We start from the raw sequence: 26,361 nt of genomic DNA, 5'->3' as shown, positions 1-26,361 counted from the left end.
TGTCTATATTAATAGGCTACAGGAAGTGAGGTCAGGACTGTTCTGTGACTGAGCAGTTTCTCAGCTCTTCAGGGATAACCGTGATTGCTTTAAGGCATGTGATTCGTTTAAAGGAGTTTTGTTTTGTAGTCCGTTTTCTAGACTCTCAAATAGACCGCAGCATCGAAAATGTCTGGAGGACTGCAGAAGAAACTTTCTCTCAGAGTTTTCGATGTAGGAGGGTTAGACTTGGGATTTGATCTAGGACTGTTGTATAAGTCTAACACATGATAGGCCCATGTGATGATCTGAAGCATCATACCAGATGATCCTGCAAATCTCCGATAGTATGTTATGTAGGATATAGAGACTGCATAAAACCAATCAAATCATGCTGTGAATTAACACTCTGTTAAAGGAGTAGTTCACTTTCAGAACAAAAATGTACAAATAATGTACTCACCCCCTTGTCATCCAAGATGTTCATGTCTTTATTTCTTCAGTCGTAAGGAAATTATGTTTTTTGAGGAAAACATTTCTGGACTTCTATGGTGCCCCTGAGTTTGAACTTCCAAAATGCAGCTTCAAATGGCTCTAAATGATTACTTACATATTGCTGAGTAGTTAGGGACAATACATTAGGTCTTTAAATAAGGTCAAGTGCTGTCTGACTCTCAATGATGGTACCGGCACTTCTTTTCTTCCACTTCAAGCCCTGTTTTTAATCAATCTAATTAGGGGTTCAAGCACGTAGCTCTGAAACCCTATTGTAATTGTTAGAATGTCCAAAGATTAGCAGTCTCCACATGAAACTGATCGTGCAGACCAAAGCATAAGTCACAGAGACTTGAAACTTATAGGCATGGAAGTACTCACACCGCCGACAACATCACCAAGGCTCACCCCAATCGGCCTGACGGGGGCGCTACAGTGACCAAAAGTACGAAATCGCATATAACTCCTAAACCATCAGTTGCAGGCTCAAATTTTTGGTTATTTTGGATTTTTTTAAAAACCTACTTTTGCTAACTAGTCCTAGGTTTTTCACCCGATCGGAACCAAACCCATGCAGGAAGATTTTCTGGAGAGTGAATATCAGTAATTATCAAAAAAGGTTGAACTTTCCACTCATGGTCACAAAGGGATGCCAAAACGTTTGAAAAGGCGGAACTATTAATAATAAAAATGGCTCTAACTCATGCCAAACTCACAACACTTATGTAAGAGCCCCATCCAAGGTCACAGGGAAAAAAGTGGAGCTTAGCCCTATAGAGGGGAAAAATGGCTATACCTACGCAACCATTTATCCTATCAACTTGAAAATCACTGTGCACGGTATTGGTCCAAAGTGCCACAAGTGTCCATAAGGACATTTGCATATCTCAAAAAAAAAAAAAAAAATGGCCACCATTGGTGGATGAAATTTGAGCACCTATTAGACAAGGTTAACGGAGGCCGATTGGAACAAAACTTGTGGGTCTGTGAGAAATTTGAAGGAGGTCAGCCACTGGCAATATTGCATTTTTCAATTGTACATTGCATTGGTTTTCCGCACATACTTGTATATTTGTATCATATGATAATACTTTTCATTCCAGATAATTTGCCTCTAGATCCACTGCTGTCAATCAAATCATTTGTTAAATGATTGAGAAGATGTAAAAAACCTACTTTTGCAAACTAGTCTTAGGTTTTTCGCTTAATCTGAAAAACAAACAAACAAACAAACAAACAAACAAACAAAAAACACTGCAGTACAATTCTCTGGACTCTCTAGGTCAATAATTATCAAAGAATTTTGAAATGTACCCTTTGGAAAGCTATAAAGGGGTCGTTCAGAAAAGGAGCCTGTCCAAATTTACCCAAAATCCTCTAAAGCCTAACAGAAAACTCAAAACTTCACAAAACCTGTTGAGCACATGCCACAGGTGGTTCTAAACAAGCATGCAAAGTTTTAACTAGATCATAACCATTAACATCATATTTCTATGCCAAATTACCTGTATTTGCCAAAAAAAATTTTTTTTTTCTTCCAATCATAGATTTAGGTTGTTACAGGCTTGCTAAACAATATGTATGTCTTTTTCCATTTTTGCTTAAATGCCTTAAATCACTTGAACACCAATAATCGCTGCTTGCAGCTTTATAATATTACTTATGTTATTCAGATGTATTTATTATTCTTTTCTCATGACCAAATATGGTAATGATTTGGGAACAGGGAACACCCCTAGTCGCTGGTCATTAGTATTTGTTTGGAAACAATGAGAAGAGAAAGGAAGACCAACGTGTTCTTATGAGCTGTGACGTATCCATGTATACAAATCCATATTGATTGTATAAATATGTATATCCTGATACCATTGGACAGCATGTTTTCATATAAATATATACCTGTGAAAAGCAGCAGGCATATGTATACAGTAGTCCTGTCCTCATCATGTGACATATATGTTTATTTGGTGAACGTTACTTACAGAGGACCTGGAGAATATGTACTTTGCTTCCAAAATGTGTTTGGACATATTAAAGTACGAAAAAAAAAAATCACAATAATTTTTATATATGAATAAATAAATGTCAAAACAACATATTCAATTAAAAATGTATTTAAAAATGTGTCTTTAAATAATATTGCTGTAGTAAGATTATTGTCTGGAACTAGGTACATCACATTGTGTCTAAAAACCCTTCTTACAGTGGTTAATTCATTGTAATACGCAGCATCAAGTGGCTTATATATTATAATGTATTTTACTGAAGGATTATACTGCTTATTTGAATTTCACAGGCAATATCTCTGGTATTTTACAGACACATTATCTTATTTTATTTGCAGTGTGACAAACTGTTTTGAACCATTGCATATTGCTGTTATTGGTTTTATTAAAAGGTTTTATTTGCTGTTAAGCAACTTTCATGGAGCATGAAGATGGATGATGAGGAACATGCCTTAGTGAGAATCAGTTAAACTCAGTGGTATTATAAATTGATATGTGTTGCCAAAGCAGTCAGCTGTGTTCAGGTGTATTTTCCTTATATAGGAGCTTCATGAACTTTTTACAAAAAGTGGTATATTTAGAGAAATGTAAGTAACTTATATGTGTCCCAGTTTCTGCAGATAATTAATTTCTGCACATCTTTGAATAATGCATATGTACCGTGGGCAGAAGGAGCACTGGCTGGAACATATGGCTGGAACAAAGCATATTGTTTAAGAAAATCATATTTACAGCCAACCAGAAAATGTTTCTCAGCATATGCTACTATAAAAAACGTGTTGTCTTCTTGTCCTAGACCCATTACACATCAATACACACACACACAAAATAATAAATAAAATAAATATTTAGTGATTACCAGGGTTCAAACGCTTTAAGACATTTAAGCAAATATGGAAAACATTGCATATTATTTAGCAAGCCTGTAACAACCTAAATCAATGATGAAAAAGCATGTTGGCGAACGCTGGTCATTTACAATAGAAATATGATATGGTCCGATCTCCCTAAAACTTAGCATGCTTGTTTAGAATCACCTCTTACATATGCTCACCAGGTTTTGTGAGTTTTGAGTTTTCATTTAGGATTTATAAGTTTTTTGGTATTTCTGGACAGGCTCTTTTTTTATATGACCCTATTATAACTTCCCAAAGGGTACATTTCAACATTTTGTTGATAACTATTGACCTAAAGAGTCCAGAGAATTACACTGCAGTGTTTTTTTTTTCAGTTTAAGTAAAAAAAATCTAGGATTTGTTTGCAAAAGTATTTTTTTTTTAAACCAAGGTTCAAGCGCTTTAAGACATTTAAGCACATATGAAAAAAAGACTTTACATATAATTAAGCAAGGCTGTGACCACTTAACATAACGATTAAAAAACATTTTTGGCAAATCCTGGTAATTCACCATGGAAATATGAATGTTTTTTTTAACATTTAGGACTGTTATAGCGCCAGCTGTGGTCTGATCTCCCTAAGCTTTCATGAAGTTTTGAGTTTTCATTTAGGATTTATAGGCTTTTGGGTATTTTTGGACAGGCCTCTTTTTTAAAACGACCCTATTATAGCTTCCCAAAGAGTAAATTTCAACATTTTGTTGATAATTATTGACCTAAAGAGTCCAGAGAATTGCACTGCAGTGTTTTTCCCAGTTTGAATAAAAAACCTAAGATTTGTTTGCAAAAGTTTTTTATTTATTTTTTTTTTTTTACATTTTCTCAATCATTTAACAAAGGGTTTGATTGACAGCAGTGGTTCTAAAGGCAAAGTTGTTCGGAATAAGGAGGTCTATCATATGATACAAATATCTTGCATATGTATATTGATTACTGGGGTTCAAGCGCTTTAAGACATTTAAGCACATATGAAAAAGGACTTATTTAGCAAGCCTGTAACCACCTAAATCAATGATTAAAAATACATTTTTGGAAAGTCCTGGTAATTCACCATGGAAATATGATGTTTTTTTTTTTTTTAACATTTAGGACTGTTATAGTGCCAGCTGTGGTCTGATCTCCCTAAGGTTTCATGAAGTTTTGAGTTTTCATTTAGGATTTATAGGCTTTTGGCTATTTTGGACAGGCCTCTTTTCTAAACAACCCCATTATAGCTTTCCAAAGGGTAAGTTTCAATATTTTTAAGGGTTTTTTTTCTCTCCAAGTTTTAATGTTGATAATAATTGACCTAGAGAGTTCAGAGAATTGCACTGCAGTAGTTTTTTCCAGATTGAGTGAAAAACCTTGGACTAGTTCACACATGTTTTACATTTAACAAATGGTTTGATTGACAGCGGTGGTTCTAGAGTCAAAGTTGTTCGGAAGGAGGAGGTCTATCGTATGATACAGATATCTTGCATAAGTGTGAAAAACCGTGCAATATACTATCGTTTATGCCCTTGAAAATCGTTCTGATCAACCTCCGTTAAGCTTGTCTAATATGTGCTCAAAGTTTAATGCTCAGTGTTTTTTGAGATATGCAAATGTCCTTATAGACTCTTGTGCTGCTACACACTTGAACCCCTAATAAGAAAATCAAATCAAATTAAATTAAATTAAATTAAAAGTAGTGGTTAGCACTCCTGCATTGATATTTCACACATAAAACTTCTAGCTCTGTTGCGAACCAGATTCGAGTGTGGATTTTATACCCTATGTGCAAAAACAAAACAAACCAAATGACAACAACATTATTCACTTATATGTTTCTTTATTTATTTTATTTATGTAAATAGACTGCATATAATATTATTCTGTGAAAATGACTTGTCATAGGTGAGTTCCCTCTAAAATGCGAATAAACTCTCAGCAGGGGTGAAGTCATCTTTAAAATACAGCACCGTCGTCTCTGCTGTAAATGAAGCTTTGAATTGAATAGTACAATTTTTATAGAAAGCGTTTGTATTTTTGAAGTCTGCATGCCTTAGAAAATACCCTGTTTAGAAAGTGTACAGAACTTGCCTTAGGGTTCATGCTTTGAAACACAGTTCTTCGGACTGCTTGGAAACGCAACTGACAGTCTCACACGCGTGGCCTCAAACTTGCACGCAAATCAAATGTGATTGAGACAAAATACTAGTCCAGAAGTGTGGACTGGACAAAATTTGACTTTCACAGAGACAATGCATGTGCAATATTTTCATTCGTCGCTGTTATTTAGTTGTACTGCAGGTTTTCATACCATACATCTGTCACTGCAGCAGTTGTGCTTTAGTCTGGTGCACCAGCAAACATTTTCCAGCTTCAATTCTGCATCAAATTCAAACACATGCACTTTGATGTGAGGGGGGAAATTGATCATTATAATGCATAATTATAATGCAGATAAAACATACAATAGAATAGCTTAGAAACCAACCCGCGGTTAAACACGCAAGCGTTGTGTTCGGCTCCTAAGAGTCTTTGCATTGGGATTCTATTAAAGCTGATTTGCTATGGTTAGATTAAGGGATTTGACCTTTGGGTCCTTCATTGCATGTGTATAATATATGGCTACTGTATTGTCCTTGAGGTACAGGGTGTCGATTGATATCATGAAAATCTGCACGACAGAGTTTATAAAGCTAAAACAGAGTACGTGTAGGCGTCGATAACGTGTGCGGTATAAATATACGGATTCTCATCTGTTTGTGCGTCTAACCTCGATCTACACATCAGCTCGGCTCTCTAGAGGAATCAGGGGTCGTATTGCATGGCTATTGCAAGGATATCTCTCCATGCAAGGGGAAAGAAGCTTGCCAGTCGCTAAAAACTGAGTCCATGAGTCAATTCGGAGCAGGGTTTCCCTCAAGGGTTCTCCTCCAAACGGTTGGCAGAGCCGTTGTTGGTCTCTGCAGGCTTCTCGCCGTCCTTGTCCCGCTCGTCCTGTGTGATTTGGGTGGAGAAGGGGTCAGTGTGCTGCCTGAGGTCGGGGCTGAGGAGCGGCAGGTGAGGCAGGAGCGGACTCTCTTTTAATCGAGCGGACAGTTCTTTAGCGCTACAGGTCGGGGTGTTGGTTTCGTATATGTCGTGGAAGTTGTTGTAGTCGACTTCGTAGAAGCCCTTTTCCAGAGAAAGCACCGGGGTGAAGCGGTAGCCCCATAGCACTTCCGAGTCCAGGTAGGAACTGCGCGCTTGACACGTCATGCCTGGATACATGGAGAACAATATGGGCGCAGACACACACAGGCAGGTACATACAAAAACGTGCACATGGTTATTTACACACACACACACACACACACACACACACACACACACACACACACACACACACACACACAGAGAGAAATGAAGAGGGGGGGGAGAGAGAGAGAGGGAAAGGAAGAAATTATTTATGAGACAGGCTCTCAGTGTTTACAGTGCTGTACAGGTCAGATGATATTGGAGGTACAAGCTTTTGCGGTGAGATATAGGCCGTATCAGTTTGTGAGCTGCATTATTGTATACTCTCCATTTTACAGTAGATATATATACACACATCTAAGAACAGAGCTTAGAACATTAGTAATGTGAGGTAAAACATTTTTCCCCTCTATCTCAGTTACTTAAATGTCATTGATATAAAGATTTCTTATTTCTGTGATGCGTTACTGATAAAACTACATTCAGATTCCAAAAAAATGTACAAATAAATTAATGGTGGTAATTGTGTTTCAGAATGGCAGTTATTCATATAAATTTTATATTAAAATTATAAATAATATTAATTGACACTTTGCCGGTTTATGAAAATGCTATGTTGGGATTTCTCGGAGATTGGGATCAGTAAGACTTGTAATGTTTTTAAGGAAGATCAAGATTGCATTTATTTGATCAAAAATACTGGAAAAAAAAAAAAAGCAGTAATATTACAAAATGTTATTACAATATAAAATAATGGTTTGTTTTAATATGCTTTAAAATGTAATTTATTCCGGTGATGCAAAACTGAATTTTCATCCTTCTGATCTTTCAGAAATCATTCTAATATGCTGATTTATTATTAGAATTGTCAATGTTGGCAACAGTTGCGCTGCCAAATATTTTTTAGAACCTGTGATACTTTTTTTCATAATTCTTCTGATGAATAACAAGTTAAAAAGAACAGCATTTATTCGAAATATAAATCTTTTCTAACAATATAAGTTTTAGTTATCATTATTACTTTTTAACAATTTAACACATCCTTGGTAAATACAAGTATGAATATATTTTTTTTTTTAAAGAATGAACTTTTGAACAATAGTGTACATTTTTAGAAAAGATTTCTGTTGTTGTTGAAATGCTGTTGTTTTAAACTTTTTACTCATCAAAGAATTCTGAAAAAAGTATCACAGGTTCCAAAACAATATTAAGAAGCACAACTGTTTTCAACACTGATAATAAATCATTATATTAGAATTTCTGAAGGACCATGAGACACTTAATTTGGAGTAATGGTGCTGAAAATTCAGCTTTGATCACAAGAATAAATTAGATTTGAATGTATATTAAAATAGAAAAATGTTATTTTACACCGTAATAATATTACTTTTTTTCTGTCTATTTCTATTTTTTTATCAAATAAATGCAGCCTTGATGAGCAGAAGAAACAAAAATATTACTGATATACACAACCAGTCAAAAGTTTTTAAACAGTAAGATTTTTAATCTTTCTCTTTTTTGCTCACCAATCCTGCATTTATGTAATCCAAATCACAGCAAAAACAGTACAATTTTGAAATATTTTTTTACTATTTAAAATAACTGCTTTCTAATTAAATACATTTCAAAATGTAATTTATTCCTGTGATTAAAGCTACATTTTCAGCATCATTACTCCAGTCTTCAGTGTCACATGATCCTTTAGAAATCATTCTAATATGCTGATTTGCTGTTCAAGTTTTTATTTATTGATTTAGTTTTTGTTATTATTATTGTAAATATTTAAAAACGTTGAGTACATTTTCCCCCCCAGGATTCTTTGATGAATAGAAAAATCCAGAGATCAGCATTTATCTGAAATAAAAAGCTTTTGTACACTTTACCATTAAAAAGCTTGGAGTCAGTATAATTTTTTTTTTCTTTTGAGAAGCAAATCAGAATATTTAGAACGATTTCTGAAGGATCATGTGACTGGAATAATGATGCAAACAAATCAGCTTTGAAATCACAGGAATAAATTACATTTTAAAATATATACATCAACATAAAACAGTTATTTTAAATAGTAAAACTATTTTTACAAATGTACTGTTTTGCTGTACTTTGTATCAAATAAATGCAGGCTTGGTGAGTAGAAGAGACTTAAATCTTACTGTGTTTTTGATTTCAGGAAATTAAGTATATAGTAAATGAATCAATGAGAGTCTAATTTACCGCATGAGTGCTCTGTCTACTTACAATTTTCAGACTCTTTACCAATTGCGAGTTTGTGCCTAAGGGAGATGAATTCGTTTGTAAGGCTGAATGTTTTACATTTCCCTTTCTGAGCAGTTTTGGGTGTGTGACATTATGTAGCATGAGCAGGAAGCCAAAGGGATTACAATGATCAAACAGCATATTTCATTTTCTGTTTGGTGCAGTGTCTTACTATGTGTGTCTTCAGTTACAGCTATTTGAACACATCTTGATACGGAATTGTTGCCCCATGACTTCAAGTTGTCATGTAAACCTGAGTTAATGCGCTGTGTACTGCCCACTTCCATATCCGTCATGTCCACTTTTCATACACAGGATGCAAAAAAAGAAAAAAACCCTCAAGATGATCATTACCTATTCATGTGAGCAAATTATACACATCCTCGGAAACATTTAGAGGATAAAAGGAATTTCCCCAAATTTGTATGCACATCTTGTGTCTACTTTGGTACAGAGATTTGTGTTTTCTCCTGCATAAGACCATGGAAACTCAAAATCATGCAGTCATTTTAAGTGTAGACCTGTAATTACGGAAAAGCCCTTGTTAATCACTGTATTTATGTTTTAGCAAAACTTTGAGAATAATACAAGACTAAGACCTCATGCTTATATGTATAATACTTAGTGATGCCATATTGATAAAACTGTAATTACAGATTATAGAGAATTAAACCATGCCAGCATTCAAAGCCTAAAGCGTCACAATCTACGTCAGTGGTTCTCAAATAGTGCGTCATGACTCAAAGATGGGTGGCTGGTCAGTAAACACTAATTGCAAAAAGCAATAGTAGTAGCAATAGTTAGTAGTCTTAAAAGATGCTTTTGAGAGACACTGCAGGTGAATATGGTTACATTGATAATTGCAAACATTTTTTGTATTACAAGTTTTCTAAAATGTTAGGTTTAAATATGCAAATGAGGCATTATTTAATGAAATATACGCTAAATTGCATACATTTCTAGTGCAAAAAAAAATCTAAACACTGGATGAAGTCAGTTTCAAAATTCTTGTTTAATTGGTTTGACATATTAGAGTCAAATGATTTTATAGAGGGGATTTTGGGTATATCATATTGTCACTCCATAATTCAGAAAAACTGAATTAAAACAATGATTTTGCCTGCAGAGTCTCCCCTTGTTGATGTCAATGGGCAAGCAGCCTGTTACACTCTATTCTAATATGGATAGGTTATGTGGCATGCATGTATTAGGAAAAACCATTAACAAAACTATGTATGGTAAATGTTTCAGCGAGGTCTAGTAATTTATTGGCTGCCAATACAGCCATTTTTGCTTACTTTTGCATAAACAAACTTTGTACTCTGTTGGTTCACCATTTGATGTAAAATCTGGGTTCTGAAGCAAAACCAATTGAAAACCACTGATCTACATTGTAGCATTGATTGAAACTGAAATGAACGGAATGCTCTGAGAGTCTCTGACTCCCCCTGTGTTTGCTTCACATGTTTTAGAGCAGAAAAAGTGTGTGGGAGTAAGTGTAATACATTTAGCATTGTGTTTACTCTCTGTCTCTGTGTGTGTGTGTTTGTGTTGAGTTAAAGAGAAAGACAAAAGAGGGTATGTTGATCTCAATAACCTAGCAATGGCTGGTTTCATGCACGGATGCTTTTCAAATCTATAAATAAGGGCACAGCACCTCAAGGCCAGGGGTTCCTAAGTCTATTTGTGGAGAACAACGGTGGCACTGAAATCTGCTGACACATATGAGCACTATCATTTCTACTGTGATAAGAAGCACCATTATAAGAACTGCTGTGTTCCCATGCAGGAAAACCTTGTCTGATTCTCTGTTCCTTGTCATTGTCAATATTGTATTTTAGCTTAAGTCTTTGTCTCAGTGTGCATGTGTTAGTACACCTAAAACAGAGCTGTTTCATAACAAACAAAATGTAACACATCTGGGTAATTAAAAAATTTGCAAAAAAAAAATCAGTCTACTAATGATATGGTTACTGAACAAGCACTTATCTAACGATAAGTGAACTGAAAATCACCACCTTCAGAGGACGCCAGAACTCTCTGCAGGTTTGTTTGAGCTTTAAACAGAAATCCAGCACTAATAGTCAGTGTTAAAATTTAAACTGCTCAAGCACACATCAATAACCTTCAAACTGCCTCCGCAGTTTCTCTCTTAATCAACACACCACCTCATAAAGCTGGCCTTTAAAAATCTATATTAGTTATAGAACATTAATTCAAAGCATGTTCTTATCTATGGGTTTGAGACTCATTAATAGCAAAATGAATGGAAAGTTAATGGGCACTTCTTAAAAACACTGATAAGCCTATCTTATGCCACAGGATATATTTAGTAGATGCCTTTGGTTATGAGCACTCAATGGGCTGCTGTGTTTTTTAAGGCATTCATTGTGTTGATGAAAAGAAAAGCATTCAATGACAGGTTATTTTTCACTAATAGGGTGCAGATCTTTGATCACTAACACCAACTGTTTTTAAATCCATATTGTTTGTGACCTGCTTCTAAACCTTCACTGTTAATTGTACTGCATCTGGAAGCAAATCTATGGTATTATTGATAAATTCACATGAAGTGCACTAGAGACTTGGCTGACAATATATCAACTGAAATTACGTACCTTACTGCAAGTTTCATGGCAATTTTAAAGTGAAATGTCCAGAGAATGGCGCTAAAACACGTGTTCAATACGTGACCACACTCTTAAAAAAAGGTGCTTCATGATGCCATAGAAAATAACCTTTCTGTCTAAATGTTCCATAAAGAACCTTACACATCTGAAGAACTTTTCTGTTTCATTAAAGGTTCTTTTGTGGCAAATAAGGTTCTTCAGATTATAAAAAGGTAAGCAAGAAATGGTTCTTTAAAAAACCTTTGACTGAATGGTTCTTTGTGGAACCAAAAATGGTTCTTTTATTTTTAAGAGTGCATAGCACTTTTTATTTTTTTGGTACAATCACATATTACTGCCTTTTTATTACGCTGCTTGAGGTACGTATTGCGGCTGTTCAGAATTCAAATATCCACTAAAGGTCGATGCTATATTGTGTTGGAAATATCCCCTACACCAAACCCACACCAAAAGTGATATAGAAATGCATTTGTTATACAGCCGTGCTATTTTAACTTTAGCTGTTTTGTCGAACTGTATTTTCATGGGGCTTGTACCGGAACTCTTCATAACTCAACGCTGTATCTGAGCTACCGAGCAAACCTGTTAAATAAGAACACTTGTGCATATGAAGCTGTATATGTGACGACAATGTTCAAAGGTATCAAATTGCGCAGGATGTTAAAATTGTTTTGAAGTTATAACATAATATACTGTAAGTAATTGTGTGAAAATTAGGTTTTATTAACTAAAATACCTAGTTCTGCCATGAAACTCTTGATGATGCAGGCTGATGGGTTCTTAACGTAACTGGTGATATCACAGAGTTATACGACTGGCACAAGCTGATTGGTTCATGTTGCATACAGAACCAATGAGCTTGCAGCTTGCAGTTATTTGAATGGCTGGTAGCATTCACTTCATTTTGCAGCGCGTTTTCAGAGTTCCTCTGAAACCCTCCACCTTCCCCAGCTCCACCTGTATAGATCTGCTATGGGTTATTTTATGCTATTTGTGCAGCAGCAGTATGTCTTAAATACTCACAGCACCGTATCATGGTGCTCTTTGGCAGTAGCATTTTCTGTACTTGCTTGCAGCAGCAGTAATATACAACTACACCAATAACCAACAGCAGCAGCAATTCAGCAGCAGCAGCGTAGCAGATCTATTCCGCTAAGTTTAAATTCTTTAAATCATACTTTGTGTAAAAAAAGAGTTTTACTGCCTCTAGTGTTCATTTCAACTAGAAAATTGCAGTGATACGTTTTGCAGAAATGTACTGTATAAAGAGGGACATATTTCCAATAAGCCTATGTTGCAACCCAATATATATTTGATATGTGGTAAACCTACGTCATATCATTACAAAAACGCACCTGTGTGAACTTTTTTGCAAGACGCAAAATACGTATCAATAAGCACATATCACTGCAGTTTCCAACAGAAACTAACACTAGAGGCGGTAAAACAGCAAGCACTTCTAATTGTTTTTGTACACAGCTATGATTGCAGCTCCATATGTTTTGCTTTCCGGTGTTAACCCCCAGCAAATTACTACCCCCCTAGTCAGGGTGCAATTTGTGAAAAAAGCAGATGGTGGATGCTTTTGAAAACTTTTTTTTTCTCTCCATTGGCGGAGGTTGACCAAACTGATAGTCTAATCTGTTAACAATGAACATTATATACCTGCCTTTTTTGGCAAGTACCAGATATTGAGTGTCATGTCATGAAATGTTTTAATATGACAGAAACTGTCTAACGTGAACACAGTTTAATAAAATATATTGTAGGTTGGTTAGGCCTGTTGACTGTAATGATTTTATTTCAAACAACAAATAAATTATATAGCGAAAGTGAGCTAAGTATCAACAGAGCTTTTTGAAACTCAAAATCAGTAAACCACTGCGTTACAAAATTATTCACTGTTTCGAAGCGCTCCAATCGGATTGCGAATAATTTGATTCAGAACGGAACTTCAATGCGTGTATCGGGAATCATTTGATTCAAAACGGAACTTCAAAGTGCGTATGGCGAATCATTTGATTCATAACAGGACTTTAAAGTGCATATTGCAGATTTGATTTAGATTGGGATGTAAGAGCGGCTTCACGGGATAAAACCAGGGATGAAAACAATTCAACAAAGGCAGGGATGCATAGACCAGATGGGGAAATTCCCCCCCCATCCCCCCCGGCAAATCGCACCCTGCCCCTGATATTGGTAGGTTAGGGTTTAGGGCAGGGGTCACCACACTCAGTCCTGGAGGGCCGGTGTCCTACAGAGTTTAGCTCCAACCCTAATCAAACACACCTGAACCAGCTTATCAAGGTCTTAATAGGTATACTTGAAACTTCTAGGCAGGTGTGTTGAGGCAAGTTGGAGCTAAACTCTGCAGGACACCGGCCCTCCAGGATCAAGTTTGATGACCCCTGGTTTAGGGTTAAGTGTGGGGGAGGGGTTAGGATTGGGCAATCATGTAGCAATTTCAATGAGAGGGAGTAATAATTTGACAGGGGGTCAAAAATGGACACAACACTGGACATAACAAGCTTGCTTGGTAGATCAGCCAGCACACAATTGGATTTAGGATGCGGAATCCTTGGGTACAAATCCTGTGAAAAACATGACTCGCGATGAAAGAGCTGAAAGATGAGAGATCAAAAAACAAGCTAAAATTGCATGCTTGATTGCATTTTTATGTCACATTCATGTTTGTTCATACTATGAGGTAGGTTTAGGCATAATGCAGATGGTACGTTATTCAAAAACGTCACAGTATTACAGTTAAAGCACCACTCAATGGACATTTCAAGTCAGAAAACATATCATATATACATTCATCTGTTCCGGAAAAAAAAAAAAAAAAAAAAAACATTTTTTAGCGCCACTTAGTGGACATTTCTGTTGGAAACTGCAGTAATATGGTACATACAGTACAGTGAGGTCAATGAGTATTTATTGTAAAATGTCATGTGGTGTAACCATCAAGTTACTTACCTAAAGTTTTAAACATATATATATATATATATATATATATATATGAAGAGCTCTTTTCCAAAACGCGATAAACGCCAAATAAAAAAAAAAAGAGTTAATTATGCCATTTTGCAGTGTACTGAACCTATTCACGACTCCATAAATGTTTCATGCCAAATCGCTGTATTTCCGTGTTAAAAATGTACTGCAAGATGCAGTTTCTTTCCAAAACGCTATAAGCGCCAAACCTGTTTTTAATCTTAATGCGATATATCCTCTCGACCAATCAGAATTCGGCGAGCGTTCGACGCAATCTAACATGGCGGCGCCCTGAAGCGAGAGATGTTTGTGTTCAGTCTTCAAAATGAGAGCTTTAAACTCGATTAACAATTTTGATGGCCTGGATGAGGCAGTGATACCTGCACCTGTGGTTAGAAAACGCAGACTAGACAAAGAAATCACAAGAAAAACAACAAAAAAGAAGGTTCGTCAATGTTTACTAGTGCGTTTTGGTTTTAAAACGGCGTTTTAAAATGAAAAGAATCCTCGTCTACATTAGCGAGTAGCGTGTATAGGTAGATTCCCTATTGTTTTGATAAAGGACGTGCTTGAAGTGGTCGAAAGGGGAATCTACTTATACATATCTATGGCTAAAGCAACGAGCATGATGTGATTGTTTACATGGTCGTCAAGGATACACAGAGAGAATGTGGACAGCCACGCCATCGTTTTCAAAAGTCTCCAAAAGTTTTGGTCCATTTACAATGAAACACAACCCTGAAGTTTTCAGACTAAAACACGCAAACTAAAAGCTGTCACCAGACGACCTGATAATAAATTTAGACAGTTTTAAGAAAGACCAAACAAGGTTTACAAGGATAGGGCCATAATTCTCCTGGACATAACGCAAGTGGAAAGGCAGCCTCTGAAAGTCTAAACAAACGAAAAGACTGACATTAAAAATAAAGATTTATATTAATTTATAGTATGAGTCCCTTATGTCATATGTTGCATGTTCTCTTGTTTTTTTAAAGACATAAACGAGCAATGTTTTGGAAAAAAAAAATGGATTTGTAGCGTTTTGAAAAAAATAAATATAAACTTTGAATGTATGATCAACAATATTGTTGTTTCATTTAACAATCATTGTTTAACATTTTCAGAATGAGCCAACAGACCTTTTTAACAGGATAAATTGAATATTAACAAAATATATGGGTCTAGGAAAAAAATGTAATTTTCCTGAAAACTATTAAAATGGATTCATAGCGTTTTGGAAAAGAGCTCCTCATATATAGTTAGGTCAATAAGTATTTGATCACCCTGTGATTTTGCAAGTTCTCTTACTTAGAAATCATGGAGGGGACTACAATTTTCAGCATATGTGCATTTCCACTGTGAGAGACAGAATCTAAAAATAAAAATCCAGAAATCACATTTTATGATGTTTTTTTTAACAATTTATTTGTGAATTATTGTGTCAAATAAGTATTTGATCACTTGCTTATCAGCCAGATTTCTGACCCTCAAAGGCCTGTTATTTTGCTTTTAAATAGTCCAGCTACACTCTGCTCATGATTCTAAATTAGTAGCACATGTTTGAGGTCGTTAGCTGTCATAAAGACACCTGTGTGCACCCCACAATCAAAGTCTAAGTAGCAACTTGGGCTAAACCAAAGAGCTGTCAAAAGACACAAGAGACAAAATTGTAGACCTTCGCAAAGTTGGAAGGGGCTACGGGGCAATTGCCAAGCAGCTTGGTGAAAAAAGACAACTGTTGGAGCAATTGTCAGAAAATGGAAGAGGCTAATGATGACTGTCAATGTCCCTCGGACTGGGGCCCCACGGAAGATCTCTCCTTGTTGGGGTATCAATGATGCTAAGAATGGTGAAGAATCAGTCCAGAACTACACGGGAGGATCTGGTCAATGCCGTGAAGAGAGCTGGGACCATCGTTTCCAAGGCTACTATCAGTAATACACTAAGACGTCATGGTTTAAAATCTTGCATCACACGAAGGTTCCCCTGCTTAAGTCAGCCCATGTCCAGGCCCGTCTGAAGTTTGCCAGGGACCATCTGGATGATCCAGAGGAGTCATGGGAGAAAGTCCTGTGGTCAGATGAGACCAAAGTAGAACTTTTTGGTCTTAACTCCATTCGTCGTGTTTGGAGGAAGAAAAATGATGAGTATCATCCCAATAATACCATACCTACAGTGAAGCATAGGGCTGGAAGCATCATGCTTAGGGGGTGTTTTTCTGCACAGGGGACATGACGACTGCACTTTATTAAGGAGAGGATTAACGGGGCCATGTATTGTGACATATTGGGCAAAAACCTCCTTCCCTCAGTCAGAGCATTAAAGATGGGTCGTGGCTGGGTCTTCCAACATTTCAATGACCCAAAGCACACAGCCCAGAAAACCAAGGAGTGGCTCCGTAAGAAGCATATCAAGGTTCTGGAGTGGCCTAGCCAGTCTCCAGACCTAAATCCAATAGAAAATCTTTGGAGGGAGCAGAAAATCTGTGTTGCTCAGCGACAGCCCCGAAACCTGACAGAGAAAATCTGTATGGAGGAGTGGGCAAAACTATAGGAACCGTTTGACCTCTGTAATTGTTAACAAAGGCTTCTGTACAAAATATAAAAAAAAATTGACTCAAGTGATCAAATACTTATTTGACACAGTAATTCACAAATAAATTGTTAAAAAATCATACAATGTGATTTCCGGATTTTTATTTTTAGATTCTGTCTCTCACAGTGGAAATGTACCTAAGCTGGAAATTGTAGACCCCTCCATGATTTCTAAGTAAGAGAACTTGCAAAATCACAGGGTGATCAAATACTTATTGACCTCACTGTATATCACTAAAAAGTTCCCACAGGTACGTTTTCGTTGTGAGATCAGTTTGGGTAAAACAGTCCAAAAAATGTTTTTATAGTCAACATTATATTGCAATGCATTTGCCTTTTCAGCAATTTGCCCCTCATGCTGCCATAAAAGGCATTTTAGAAGGTAGCATAATCAAAGCGCCTTTGCTTCAGAAGCTTGCCTCACAGTTCTGCTTATGTAGTCAGCTCACTAGCTTTTGGAACAGAATGGATCAAATATGTTTGCTTGTCATATTCTGCAGTGGGAAGAACCTTTCATTAGGGAAAAGCTGTTGTTCGTGATCATATCACTCAAGATCAGGCCCATTTCTAAATTGAAAACCACTTATGTTGCAACAATTAAATGATGCAAATTACATCTGACTAACCATCATTAGAGTCTCATCACGTTCATGCAAATTGCAAGCAGTACTCAAGAGACTTACTATAGAACTCCTCACCCTCAGTACTGGAAAAATAATAGACTAGACCAAAGCGGCTATCCATCATCTCTGACACATGCCAGGGCTAAATTAAAACATTGCTATATTCTACAAATAAGACATCGGGTTGTTTGTGACCTTATTGCACTCATCAGGTCATTAGCTCTCTACTGCACATCAAAAGAAGCTATCATCCCTCATTAGCAAGTGGGAGTAGACTTCGATCTCAGAGAGGCCAGCGAGCCTATTTGTAGGTTTTTCTTGGCCAATAGCACCCTGATCTATACCTCGTCATCTGTCAAAGGCATAATTTACACAGGGTTCAGTAGATCAATGGCATCATAGCCCATAGCTATTGACATGTGCTTACGTATGCACATCTCCACAGTGGAAAGTGGAAAACATTTCAAAGTGATAGGAAGGTTGAGGAGACTGCTGATATGTCATATGGCATCTAGGGCCCAGAGCAAGGTTAGTGGAAGATTAAATTCTCACCATTAGATCCTCGGTTATTTCAATCAATAACAGTTGCATGTTCCTGGTACAAAAACCTCCAAACATGCAACTTTTTGCATTATGAATGCATGAAATTTCTATCATACGATGCTTTTCACCTTTTCTTTCTTGAGTCCTCATTGGTATTCACTGCAAAACAAGCACAAAACGGAATACCTTCACAGGAAAGCATGTATAATGAATTGGATTTAGATTAGCAGTGCAAGTTCTCTTTGGACAAACGCCCAATAAATAATTTGAATTGCAAACATTCACCTGAGATATCTGATAAACCATGGGAAATGTTTCAGCCTGGGAATGAATCTACAATTAGTGTAGACACGTTAGACAATAGAGGCATCTTTATTCCCTAAACAGCCCTGAGAATAAGGAGATCTACTTAAATCAATATTGCACACAGTGTTCTGCAAGGCCAACCAAACAGTAGCCGAGAATGAGAAATCTATATAAATCCATCCACTTTCATATATTCAAATTGCATGTTTTCTGCTGAAGCCCAGGCATCAAACTATTATTGGTTAACCTTGTACACACCGTGGATTTGCATTTGATTGTTAAGCGGACTATGACTAATTTTTAGGGTAATGGACTGAAAATGAACAAACTTTGCAAGGACTGCTACAGTAACTCCACATCAACGGTATTATTAATAAACAATTTGAATGCCACAACACCCTGGGCTCTCTGTTGTGTTATGGCTTGTGTATTACCTTACCAAAAAGAAGTATACTTGAAGTTTATTTTATTAAGTATACTTAAGTAAAGTATATTTTAATTATACTTTATGTAGTAAGTATAGAAATATCAGTGTGTACTAAAAAATACTATTCATGATAATCAAAATGTAGATGGAGTTGATCAACACCCCAAAGCGTGACAGTCATTATCACCTCTTCATGGGTTGACATTTTATTCCATAATGTTACACAGTTTTGCATATCTATGGTTTTGATGCTGTTTTATGTCTCACGATTGTGTCAGATTACATGTGGAAGCATCTGTTGTTTCGGTTTCTTCTTCACTTGTGTTTAGGAAATTCTGTTCATAAGATGTGCAATAGCGTAATGAGCACAAGTATACCTCAAATATATTTATATTTTTCTAAGTATAAGTCAAGTATACCTAAATGCCATTTTAAGTATATTTCTGAGAAGTATAAAAAGCACATTTCTGAGAAGTAGACTGAAAGTATACTTTCCTATATTTAGTTTAAAAGAAGTATACTAATAGCACACTTCAATAAACTTCTTTTTCGTAAGGGTTAGTTCGAATGTCTTAAGGTATAATACCAAAACTACTCTCAAAGACATTTTAGAAGCAGTATTCTCGATGAACTGCCTGACCGTTATTGAGTTTCACTGACCTGAGAACTGCAGCAATAGTAATTAAAATGAAGAGTGGAAAAATAAACTTTTTTGCTCCAATAAGCTTTCCAAAGGATCCCTCCAGCAGAGTGGAACATACCCGGAGTACTTTCATCACCTTTCACCTCTTTCCACAACTCCAGACTGAACAGGTTTGCAAGGACATGGCTGGCTAGACAACAAGAGGCTATCAAACCCACCCTCATGTGTTGGAAATACAGCGTTAGCATCAATATTGAAACATTTATCTTCTTGTCAGTTCTTGAATGTTATTTCGTGTAGTCAGCATGCTTACAGAAGGGATGACTCAGCACTGTCAGCAAATGAATAATGTGTTGCAGTTTTGTATATTTAAATGACTGACCTCTAAGTCTCTCGCTTACCACAAAATATCATGGAAAATTCATTGAGGTCAACCGCTCTAAAGAGCTTGGCAGTTAATACACAACTTGCTCCTTGAAGCCATTTCAAAAAAACTGATAGTTTCTAGGGTTAATGCAAAGATTCAATTCTTACTCATGGAGACTATGACACTTTCAGGTCAAGAGTTGAATTGCTTGACGTCAAGGAGAACATACCTGTAGCTTCAACCATGCCCTCCAAGATGACGACAATCTCAAACTCTTCCTTCTCCATCTGTGCCCGGGACATCTCCCAGAAAGGACTTTTCTCATTAATCTCGTGTGAGATAATGAGAGGCGATACCAGGAAGAGGCGGTCATCTCCTGTGTCAAAGCCAATGTTGATGTCAGTCTGGTTGAGTGGAATGAACTCGCCCTCCTTGGTCTGCTGTGAGCGAATGAGTTTGGCACGGATTGACGCTTCCACAATGTGGGAATTCCGCAGGTCACCAACTCTAAACATCAGGCACATCTTGTTGTCCCTTACTGAGATCACAGCCTTGTGGGAGAACATCAACGTCTCTGCTCGGTTCTTAGGCTGCGAGATCTTTACGAACATGCAGCCCACCATCATAGCGTTGACAATGGATCCCAAGATGGCCTGAACCAGTAGAAGTATAATCCCTTCTGGGCACTTCTCTGTGATGACACGATAGCCATAACCAATGGTGGTCTCGGTTTCAATGGAAAAGAGAAAAGCCGAGACAAAGCTGTTGAGGTTTTCAACACAAGGGGTCCAGCCCTCTTCATCTGCGTGTAGGAGATCACCTCGTATTAGCGCAATAAGCCACCACAAAAACCCGAAGAACAGCCAGTTGACCACGTAGACCAAGGTAAAAATGAAGAAACTGAGGCGCCAACGTAAGTCGACCAGTGTTGTGAAGAGGTCGCTGAGATAACGATACGTCTCTTGAACGTTTCCGTGATGAACATTGCACTTGCCGTCTTTCTGTACGTAGCGCTGGCGGGGTTTCTTAACAGGATCAGAGATGAGGTGTGTGCGATCTGTGGGGATTTGTGCTTCCCTCAGGTGCTTGGGGAGTTTCTTCACCTGCTGTGAGGAGGGAGAGAGATAAGAAACAAATTCATCCTTCGTTTACAAGATCAATGTGACAGAAATCTTTGCTGAGCCATTTTTTTCTTGAATAAGGACTCAATTTAAAATAAGAATGATGGGCTATGGTATCAGCAAGTCTGAACCTGTAGACCTATATTAGGCATCAGTGTTAGGGATGCATAATACATGCAGGATGTGATACTTCCTACAGATCCATGGTGTTACAATCTGGTCCCATCAGAATCATAGAACATATTTTGCTAGCCAGATCAATAGCTTCCCTCAGCCGTTTCTATCTCTTCACTAAGCTGCTGTAAGCCAGGCAGTGACAGTTGTAGATGGCACAGTTGCCAACATCAAGCAGAAGTACGTTCACACTGTTCTTTTCTAACAATGTAATATTGTTACAGCACATGCAGAACATGCAGATCACTGCAACATAAAAGTACTGGATGGATTTTTCTTTTCTCTACTGTGTTTTTTTTTTCTCTCCCATGACTCTCTTTCCTGTGCTATCTTGGCCTTAGTCCATTTCTGATTCCTTGTTCCACACCAGCTCCATGGGACACTTCCCCCATTACCTTCCTCTTGCCCATGGGACCCTGGCAAGCCCAGATAAGAATCATTGCCCCCCTCCCAAGTCCATAACACAGTGCCCTCCACATGAGACAAAGACGCACTGGCACTTTGTCTCTCCATTTGTGGAAAACTGTGCTTGGCTGTTAATTGAAACATGGCGTCATGTTAAGGTGCTAGCAGTCAATTATAGACAAGCCTTAAAGTGCTTATGGGAAACCAGAACACACAGAGACCTCCTGCTGCATACACACCTGCGGCCCTGTATTTTCTGTCAGATAAAGCCAAATCTTGGGCAAAAAATAAAACCAACACTTTTTGTAAACATTGCAAACAAATTGATTTTCTAGTATTTGGTGTGCCTCCAACCTTGTTCAGTATTCCTACTACACAGCTGACTGAAATACTTGACTGAGCATTGTGTAATCGACTATTTTATATAATGGCCTGTTAATGAGAATATAAGGCCTCTAGGAATAGAACACAAAAACAATATTTGATTTAATATGGTGTTTAAAGTTACAATTATTGTCTAAACTTCACAGTTAAAGGATTTGTTCACTTCAAGAAACAAAATTTACAGAAAATGTACTTACTTCCTTGTCATCCAAGATGTTCATGTCTTTCTTTCTTCAGTTGTAAAGAAATTATGATTTTTGAGAAAAATATTTCAGGATTTCTCTCCATATAATGGATATGTATAGTGCCCCCAATTTGAACTTCCAAAATTCAGTTTAAACGCAGCTTCATTGACTCTAAACGATCTCAGCCGAGGAAGAAGGCGAAACGATCAGTTATTTTCAAAAGAAATTGACAATTTATATACTTTTTAACCTCAAATGCTTGTTTTGTCTCGTCTCGAGATTGGAGTTTCTCGACATACCCTAACTGTTACACAGACTGTGCATCGCAGAGACGAGACATGATGAGCATTTGAGGTTAAAAAGTATATAAATTGTCAATTTGTCAAACCAATCGTTTTTCTAGAAAAGACCCTTCTTCCTCGGCTGGGACCGCTTAGATCCTGTTAAAGCCGAGTTTAAACTGCATTTTGGAAGTTCACTTTCAACTTGAGGGCACCATACATACCCATTATATGGAGAGAAATCCTGAAATGTTTTCCTCAAAAAACAATTTCTTTACGACTGAAGAATGAAGGAAATGAATATCTTGGATGACAAGGGGGTGAATACATTATCTGTAAATTTTTGTTTTGGAAGTGAACTAATCCTTTAAGTCCTTCACATCATTACCTATTGTTTTATTTGTGTTTCAACCTCATACATTATGATTTATTTAAAAGCCACTGTAGTGAAATTATATTTTGTAATAACTTATTTCTTGCATTTTTGCCTTTGCCTAAGATAGGACAGGGAGGTGGGATCGGTAAAAGTCCTCAAGTCGGGATTCGAACTTGGGATGCCTGTAGCACTATGAAATGCTATTTTGATTGATTAATTAAAAACATTAAATAAATAAAGACATTTCTCTTTTTTATTGTATATTCTAAATGCTGCAGTTTTGGTGGTCTATTCCAGGGTTGCAGTAGATATTCATTTAACAATACTGAAGCTGAAAGCAAATGTGGGGACTACTAACCTCTCTTGGAGTCACTCCTATCTCCATGTCGTGGTCCATGTGGACGCGAGAATCTCCTGCCATCCTCAGCTTCTACTGCAAACCTGAAACAGACAACACAAAAGAATAAAAGAATTGCTCTTGCTTATTGTATAGCAAATAACCATATAAGCCATGATTTCAAACGTTTTCAAAAGTACTACTTTTAAAGAAGGGAGAAATACAGAGTGCATCTTTAATTAATGCTCAGTCAATGAACCTTGGGATTTGCCACTCTAAGCCTTGATACATTACCATTATCCATTTCAGATGGATAAACGTCATTACATGGATTTATTGTGCCCTATAGGAATATCGAATGGTTTGTTTTAGAATTACCACTGTTTACAGATTCACACAAGCAAACAAGGCGCATTCAAAATCAGGGTTAATCTGATCAGCTAATGTCTCACTCACTCTCACCCTCTCTCAATTAGGTGAGTAAACATATTTATCATGTCAAACAGCATGGGAAACGCAGTTCAACCATGGCTGTCTGACTCTCTAATGGGCAAACAGAAAAAACTAAACCTGACTGTTCAGGTTCTCACATTAAATAGAGTGTCATTTTAAATGAGACATGACTTCGAGATTGAACAAGTCGCACACACACAGACCTTTGGGGGAACATCTTCGATGGTTACTTGAAGGATTAAATCAAAGCTCACAAGGGAGATGTACTTTCTGAGAGTGCGGATTGAGTTTAATTTGTGCCTAAAACAGACTGGCAGTCTCAGCTGTTCTCTGCTCCCTAAAGACTAACTGCATCAGCACCGTCACGCCATGAAAGCTGCTGCTGCTGTCTCCATCATCCAGTCAAACTCTCCCTCATACACACAGAAGAAACGCCAACCTGGGTGAGCACCTCTGCGTACTCCTCGCTGCCTCTAGCAGCTCGCTATCTCCATTCTGACACATTTAGTGTTCACCTGTCAAATCTATCGAGGCAAGCTCTGAGCAGATAGAACCTGAACAGAAAGTATTGCTCTTGTGTAGGGCAAAAAGAAGCACATAGGCTCTGTTTCAAAACCTACTGAGCTGTCTTGCTGTTTTCCAAACTGAAATGGAGCCTTATACATAACCGATTTGGAAAGGTCTGTTTAGGGCAGAAACTCTGTATGTCAAACAATAGACTCGACTCACAAATGACGTCAACAGTCTGCTGTTAGCATGTCATTAAGCTAACAATGTGATGCTATAAGATTTGCTTTATTCAAGATCAGGAAGATCAGGGCCTTTCTTTGAAAACATGCTTTACAACTCCCTGTTCAAGCTCTTGTTCTGTCCAGGCTGGACTATTGCAATGCTCTTTTGGCAGATCTTCCAGCCAATCCTATCAGGCCTTTACAATTAATCCAGAATGCGGCCGCATTATTTTTTAATGAGCTGAAAAGAACGCATGTCACACCTCTCTTCATCAATTTGCACTGGCTACATATAGCTGCTTGCATAAAATTCAAGGCATTAATGTTTGCCTACAAAACCACCACTGGCTCTGCACCCCTTTACCTAAATCTATTACTTCAGACTTATGTGCCCTGTAGAAGCTTGCGTTCTGCAAGTAAATGGCACATTATAGTGCCATCCCAAAAAGACACGAAATCACTTTCTCTGACTTTCACATTAAATGTACCCTCCTGGTGGAATGACCTGCCCAACCTCAATCCGAACAGCTGAGTCCTTAGCCATCTTCAAGAATGAACACGTCTCTTTCATCTTTATTTGACCCTCTAACTCTAGCACCTTCTATTCTAATTCTATTCTTTATATTAAAAAATGCTCTTTTGGACATATAATCTATTCATTTACTTACTGCTTGTTTTCTTAAAAAAATAATAAATAAAACTAACTCTATTCTGTTTTTAGGCCTCTAACAGCTTGATGTTTACTTTTTATTCTATTTTCTTTTTATTTATTATATAATAAAAAAAAACTTGCTATGTATACTGCATTAGGCTAAATGAGACTTGTCATAGCACTTGCATGACGTTGCTCTTTTGCTGATTTTGATTGCTTCCATTGTAATCTTTTGTAAATCAATTTGGATAAAAGTGTCTGCTAAATGTCTAAATGTAAATGAGAAATGTAATGTAGGCTACATCTTACTGTACATTTTGTTTCCATTAATGGGTCTTTGTTATGGAAAACTGGATTTTGGTTAGTTTAACTTTTTAGATGTTATGACATGGTGCGTTAAGCAATGATTCAGCTCCAGATCCTGGTCACTCCCACACTGCACCTGTGCTCTCGTCGGTAATGTCATGCAGCTTCGTCTATGCTAATCCGTTACATAAGGTGCCTAATGACAGTGAAAAATTCCCATGATCCCCAACAGCCCATTTGCAAGTCATGCTAACCATGTGCACTCCCTAAGTGTTCTGAAAGCTGTTTAGGATAGTTAAATAACTTTCAGACAAATAATGTTGGATTCTTCTCTGAAATATAGAGTGTAAAAAGGGAAAGAAGAAGTGTAGCCTATTTAGGAGGGTATTTTACAAATCCCCCATTGCTTTTTACAAAAAAAGACCTTAAAATAGGTATTGATCAGCTAGGAGAGTAAATCAATGTAGAGTAATCAGGTGAACCGATGAACCCCGGGAGCAAATTACCACAAATGCTGTTGCATATTTCTCTTCCATGACTTGAAATGGCCACATACATTTTCAGCGCAGAGAAAATAACCCTCACAATGGGGGAATGAGATAATCAGCACCGTGTAGAGCTAAACACACAAAACCTGGCACTGTAGTGGGCAACAGCTGATCTCTGACTAATTAGTGCATCCTAGAAAGAATCCCTGTTGTAAAACTGCTAAACACAATTTGTACTTGACAACAGTAGTGAACATTTTACAGGAACAGGAGGCTGGCCTCGCTGGAGATTCAAGTCCTTTGTTTAACCCTTGTTCTTATTTGTCTAATTCCACTCTACTGCAGTGACATCACTCATCCCTATTTGCACGGCCCTGCTTGCGCGCAGATGGCACGTCAGAGCTGCCATCCACTCAGGAATACAGTGTTGACTGACAGGTCTGCAGTGAAAGGGCACACTGACGTGACCCGCATCCGAGATGAACATGGAGAATACATCACAGAC

The 26,361-nt window shown here is 37.3% G+C and overlaps 1 protein-coding gene across 1 annotated transcript in view; it reads right to left on the bottom strand.

Moving 5' to 3' along the window:
- Window positions 1-5,186: 5,186 nt before the first annotated feature.
- kcnj5 (potassium inwardly rectifying channel subfamily J member 5) overlaps window positions 5,187-26,361 on the bottom strand; it is a 34,810-nt gene continuing 13,635 nt past the window's right edge. Inside the window, exons 2-4 of the mRNA XM_073850081.1 lie at window positions 23,248-23,330; window positions 20,193-21,069; window positions 5,187-6,603 (exon numbers count right to left, since the gene is read on the bottom strand). Of these exons, the coding sequence (XP_073706182.1) occupies window positions 6,263-6,603; window positions 20,193-21,069; window positions 23,248-23,310 (1,281 nt within the window). The 5' untranslated portion in view covers window positions 23,311-23,330 and the 3' untranslated portion in view covers window positions 5,187-6,262. The remainder of the gene's footprint in view (window positions 6,604-20,192; window positions 21,070-23,247; window positions 23,331-26,361) is intronic.

The sequence above is a fragment of the Garra rufa genome, chromosome 11 (genome assembly GCF_049309525.1).
Source record: "Garra rufa chromosome 11, GarRuf1.0, whole genome shotgun sequence".
Lineage (NCBI taxonomy): Eukaryota > Metazoa > Chordata > Actinopteri > Cypriniformes > Cyprinidae > Garra > Garra rufa.
The sequence above is the reverse complement of the archived record's forward strand: the minus strand, read 5'-3'. Positions and strand labels throughout refer to the sequence as shown.